The sequence below is a fragment of the Mizuhopecten yessoensis genome, unplaced genomic scaffold (assembly GCF_002113885.1).
Source record: "Mizuhopecten yessoensis strain PY_sf001 unplaced genomic scaffold, ASM211388v2 scaffold9079, whole genome shotgun sequence".
Lineage (NCBI taxonomy): Eukaryota > Metazoa > Mollusca > Bivalvia > Pectinida > Pectinidae > Mizuhopecten > Mizuhopecten yessoensis.
This window is the reverse complement of record NW_018407868.1, coordinates 33,709-39,800: the sequence shown is the minus strand read 5'-3', so window position 1 is coordinate 39,800 and position 6,092 is coordinate 33,709. Positions and strand designations below refer to the sequence as shown.

General features: G+C 39.6%; 1 protein-coding gene across 1 annotated transcript in view; it reads left to right on the top strand.

Annotated features, from left to right (window-relative positions):
• Positions 1-765: 765 nt before the first annotated feature.
• The window catches only part of LOC110457300, a gene marked incomplete at its 3' end in the record, with an annotated part of 33,989 nt that continues 28,662 nt past the window's right edge, over positions 766-6,092 (top strand). The window contains exons 1-2 of the mRNA XM_021508505.1: positions 766-840; positions 5,262-5,451. Coding sequence (XP_021364180.1) covers positions 820-840; positions 5,262-5,451 — 211 coding nt within the window. The remainder of the gene's footprint in view (positions 841-5,261; positions 5,452-6,092) is intronic.

Below are 6,092 nucleotides of genomic sequence, written 5' to 3'. Positions count from 1 at the left end.
AGGATAATTGACCAAGATAAGATAGTCATGAAACTTAACGCCAACGTATGAATGTCGTTTATTTATATTTGTTAAAAGGAAAACTTCTATTTTAAACAGCATACCGTATTTTTGTGTTCTGTAATTTCTTTACTCACCCCAGACGGCCGTGTGACCTCTATAAACGTACATCTCTATACATATGTTGCTCTTGAGTGTATACGGCTTTGACATCCGACGATTCATTATCGGAAATCATCAGGAAAACTTAATTAAGCAATCGATTATTCTAGTTTACACGGTAATATATTTTAAGTAACCAGATGTCACCAGGAAGCGTAACACGTCAAGGAACTTCATTAATTCTTGATCGAGAACGTCGTTCCGTTCTGTAAGGGGCCGTGCGGAACATTGACCATACCATTGTCCACTCGGACGATTGTAACAGGGACTGGACACATGATGCAAGGAGAGTTAAAGACAAAATAATTAGTAAGGAGGTCCATAGGGAGCTAGTGTAACAAGTGATAGCTTGTATCGACCGGACAGTTGGCACAACTTGATCTCGGCATCATCAGCAATACCTGTACGTTAGAACCTGTATTGGCTGCACGTGCACCAAGACGTGTTCGCCATTAACGAACATATTGTTGTAACGCAGTAACTATACAAGGATTATACTACACGTTTTAAGTGAGGCCTGAAGCACAGTTTCCGTAACATCGACTGATATGGGACTGAAGTCTCTGGTATATCATCAGCTGATCTTCACTGGGACAGTTTATACGGCTCAGTGAGCTTTTACAGAGCTGTAACCCCGGATCAACTGACACACCAAGTATGGGGCAAAACGAATCTACGGTAATTACCATACCTTACTTACCGAAACCTGTGTCGTGTGCGCAGGTATAGAGTTTTTTGGGGGTAACTACGTAGTTTTTCACCATTTTATCTACATCCTGTGTTCGTATGTGCTATGCGAAGTAAGATGTTGTTTTTTTGGTTGGTAATTTATTTTAAAATCTTAGTTGAAAGGTTTTGATTTGCACTTTCAGCTTTAAATAAAGTATGACAGTTCAGTTTTAGAATAACTGTTGTTGGACGGGAGAGATGGATTGACGACAATTTTGAACTGGTATCATATTTGTTATGTGCGGAAGCTAAGGGCACCCATCCGGCCACTGACCACGCTCGGTAACGTTGAACTAATCGGCGAATCCAAGGGTATATATATTTATATATATATATATTACACGTATACCCATTACTAGAAACGCTAGCTAGTGAGGCTGAATGTTACTTGTGAGTACAAACAATGCACCCTGAAAGATAACAATCTCATCTTTTTGCCGGGTTAGTTTGTCAAATGACAAAATCATTGTATTTGCTGAGAATCACTGTAATGTGACGATATATCCACTTTGTCAGGTGACCAGGAATCACTGTAATGTGACGATATATCCACTTTGTCAGCTGACCAGGAATCACAGCTGTGTGTAGTGGTATACCATCACAAAGCGAACGTTTGCTTCAAGTCATGTATTTGAGTCGTATCAATGGGCATTAAAAACCCACATCTCAACACGATCACGCGACACCTGAACTTAGCTCGGCATTCGTGTTGTGATTTTATATTTATTACAACAACTATGAAATACGTTTTGTCAATTTATATTGTATTATTAGTTTCGTTGTCCTGGATGATAGCGAACAGGAGTATTTATGCGAGAGGAAACCAGAATACGGAGAAAACCCTCGCAGTCGGGTAGGAGACCCGATACGCTATTCATTGCCCCACCCGGTCCCATATCGTTTTTCATCGGTGTTGCTTATTGTCATTGGCCATGGCGATTTTCCTCGGTGTCGTCGATTTCCCAATGTATTGTTTATTTCCCCTCGGTATTGTCGATTTTCCTCGGTATTGTTAATTTCCCTCGGTATTGTTAATTTCCCTCGGTATTGTTAATTTTACTCGGTATTGTCGATTTTCCTCGGTATTGTCGATTTTCCTCGGTATTGTTAATTTCCCTCGGTATTGTTAATTTCCCTCGGTATTGTCGATTTCCCTTGGTATTTTTAATTCCCCTCGGTATTGTTAATTTTACTCGGTATTGTCCATTTTCCTCGGTATTGTTAATTTCCCTCGGTATTGTCGATTTCCCCTCGGTATTGTCGATTTTCCTCGGTATTGTTAATTTCCCTCGGTATTGTCGATTTTCCTCGGTACTGTTAATTTCCCTCGGTATTGTCGATTTTCCTCGGTATTGTTAATTTCCCTCGGTATTGTCGATTTTCATCGGTATTGTCGATTTCCATCGGTATTGTTAATTTCCTACGGTATTGTCGATTTTCCTTGGTATTGTCGATTTCCATCGGTATTGTTAATTTTCCTAGGTGTTTTCGATTGCCTTGCTGATTTCTCAGCTCTGAAGGCCGGTATTACCAACTGGTTCTAGGTCCCAAATCACCTGTAACTCACTTGCTAAAACTTTCCTATTAATTTCATTTGTACGTTTGATCCTGTCCTGTCTCATCGTTCCGAGCAGATGCGAAAATTGTGAGACAGGGGATGGTTGATAAATATTTGATCTTTATTACATGTGTTGATTTATATACATGTATCTATTCTACAATTTAAAATGTCATGGGCGTAATTGTAATCAAATGTATTACAGGGTCGTTATTGACTCTCGTGTATGTAAGCAGTAACGGGTAAACCGGATGACGGATTCCATTTTTATGCTGAGCTGATGCTTGATTTTGTTCGATACTGATATAATGCCTTACCAGAATTCTATCAGTACATTTTGTACATCAATAGTCTTCCCGAACAAACCCTTTTTCATGTCTGCTGAAAGTAACACAGTACTCTATCATTCATTGTGTAATGTTGACAGAGACCTTAGAAACCCAACTTCCGTTCCACAGTTCGTACGTCACCAGCTGGCCTGACAACTTCCGGCCTATTTTTGTTTCTAAAAATTATTACCAGGCGACAATGTGGCCATTTGCATTATTAATAATTAAGTCTTAAGCAAATTAAATGATCAGCTTGACGTGTAATACCTGGGTCCGTATTCACGAAACAGTGTTCGTGCTTATCATTGTTTCTGTGTTAAACCCACTCTCTTGTTACTGATTTAAACATTTAAATTGGCCGAAAAAACCGAATTGTAAACAGTATTCGGCTTTCAGTCTCTATAACTCTTCCAATACATGAACAAAATGAGTTTGAAAAAAAAATATTATCACCGGAATAAGAACTTGGCTTGTTCATAGAATCGTGGTTTGAGTACGATCACAGTAGGGCGAGGTAACACTCTTTCATAGTTACAGAATAGCTGCAGATTCCTGTGGTATTATAGTCTCTATAAATTCTTTTAAGCATTGATAAGAAGACCTTACTCCTACTACGGGTTTTCCCTCTCGGAATGTACGTAACGCCTCCGGTTTGGAATCCCCGCCTATCCCAAGCTCGTCCCCCGCCCTNCCCACTCGATTTGGTGCAGTGGTACGCTCTCTCTGAACCAAAACACAAATTTCACCCACCAGTGAATCCACTCTGTCGGAACAAATTGCCATTAAATAACTCCCGCTCTGCCGAGAGATGTTTTCACGTTAAGTGAACACGGGACATGTTATCGAGTGAAGCACCCCTACACAACAGGATGGGTCCAAAAATACTACTACACATCAGTGGCTTGTTTGGTTTTAAATTAACATTTTCGGGTTTAAATACTAGCGGACCTACACAAGTTTGTCCAGGCCTTGCAAGGCTTGGTCAAGGCCCGCTTTAAAGTAGCATCAGATTACTGGGTCCGACCTTATTTCGTAAACTAATAACTCTGGTCTAACTGGTCTGGTCTGGTCTAACACGAGAGTTCAACCGTTTGGATCGAAATAAACGAAAACGGCCCAGGATGTGTCAAAACCATGCTAGTCTGGTGATTTCCGATTTACATTTTTGGCATATTTTCTCTAGATCTCGTCAAAATGTCGCAAAAACTAATTGTTTGGAAGGTGAATGCAAATTTTATGAATAAAAAACGGCTCCATAACAGCAACTTTGGGACTTTTTGCAAAAACTGACTGTCATGTTGTATATGCAATCGGACAAAAACATGTACTTTGTAAGTGTTGATAAGTGTCTGTTACACCTGAATCTGTCTGCCAGAAAGGAGAGTTACAAAGTCCAAGGTCACCACTGCTCGGTCTGCCAAACAAGGCCCCCTTTCACGTATACCGTTGAACCAGTTGAATCGGTTGAACCCCCCAAAAAACCGATCGACAGCGCGGATCTGAAACGAGGCTGACCTCAGGAATACTGACGTGTCTGACCGAAACTAAGAGGTTGATTATTGCTAGTTTGCGTTATTTCTTTATCAAACAAGACCAAGACACATGCACATTTTAAGACACGTTCTATTATTTAGAGGACGTGTGTGTAAGAAGGACATATTATTCTTGATATGTTGTTTTATATTCTCCAAAACTGTGCATGTTTTAGTTCGGTCCAACTGCGTTCGTTTATCGTGAACTATTTCTGCGCCACCTGAACCGTTTCAACGGGGATACGCGAATGTAACCCAAATGAGGAGCTTTCCAGAAAAGTTGTAATATCAGATTCCCTGATTCCATATTTTATAATCGAAACAGAACAAAATAAAACTGTTACATCGAATTAACTCTATTTGTTACTCTATGCTTGATTGGTTGGGATTTTAACATTCTCTCAACGACTAGGGTCAAATGAAACCGGCTTCAAGGGACACCGCCGCAAAAAGGGTAGAGAAGCGAGAAAGTAATAAATATACACACAATTTTTTGCAAAAGGACAGCAGATCAGTTTCGATTTCCTCTGCATCCCTTAAGCAGACAATACAAAAGAAAACGTTGTTTCTGCAGGGCGCCCTCATTAGTCGCCTCTAACGACGTAATATGGGACACAGCCGGCCTTTTCACCCCAAAAAACCTGCTAGTGTAATTTGCTGAATGATGGAACCCGTTATACCGAGATTTGAGAGCATTGAAGAATTGGAGATAGCTTAAGACTCGAGTTAAATAAATTCAGACACAAAAAAAATCACCCGCGATATTTTTTTTCATTTGTATTTTTGCATTTAAAAAAAAAAAATTAATTGCTTTTTTTGCACCATGTGATTTATTGGTCTTGGTTGAGAGTGGTTCTAAAGCGGAACTCAACTATAAATTAATATTAAAAAAACACCACAGAACTGTGCTCCACCAAAATAACGCTTTGAAACTGTGTTGTTATGTTTTAGATGGGGAACGCTCTAAGCTACGGGAGACCTGACCCACAGGAAGTTGTTGACCGGAAGCATCCCGCTAAAGTGCAATTACAGAAACAGCGCCATCGTCTCGTGAGCGAACGGTTGCACGAGATCGAGCGATTAGAAGATCTTCAAAATGGCGTCGGGTCAAATGGGTCGACTGATGGAGTAGACGGAAAAGGTACGTTCTTGGCAATATTTTTTGGCCAAATATGTGCATAACAATGTATAATTTTTATTACTTAAATACATCCGTACCTCGTCCATATAATCACAACTTTATGTAATCCTGTTATCCTTGACTAGACTAAATATATGCATAAAAATATACATAATGTATAACTTTATTGCGTAAATGGAGTCTTGTCTCGGTCTTCAATTCCCAGCTAACCAGTTATACCCCAATCAGTGTTTTAAGGGACTGACTTATTCTACACAAAATTTTCATAATCTCCCAGTCATTCCATTAACCAGACTTCTTTCGTTAAGAATTAATGCGGTTTCCACTGTACTGACATAGCACAATACTAACTCTGATAATTATACCTTAAAGCTCCAAGATTTGAAAGAAAAATTTCCACTCAAGGTTTTTAAGGTTTCGATGTTATTTCCTCTGTATGGTGCTTTATGAATATACAGTTGTGGGATCTCACAGCATTACACGAAGAGAATTGTGCGTATACGAAGAAAGGGTGGGGGTAAAGGGAGTAGTTTAATTCTTGTACAGGGTCTCCCATATTACCCAATTTTACTGGGGGGTAAAGGGAGTAGTTTAATTCTTGTACAGGGTCTCCCATATTACTCAATTTTACTGGGAGGTAA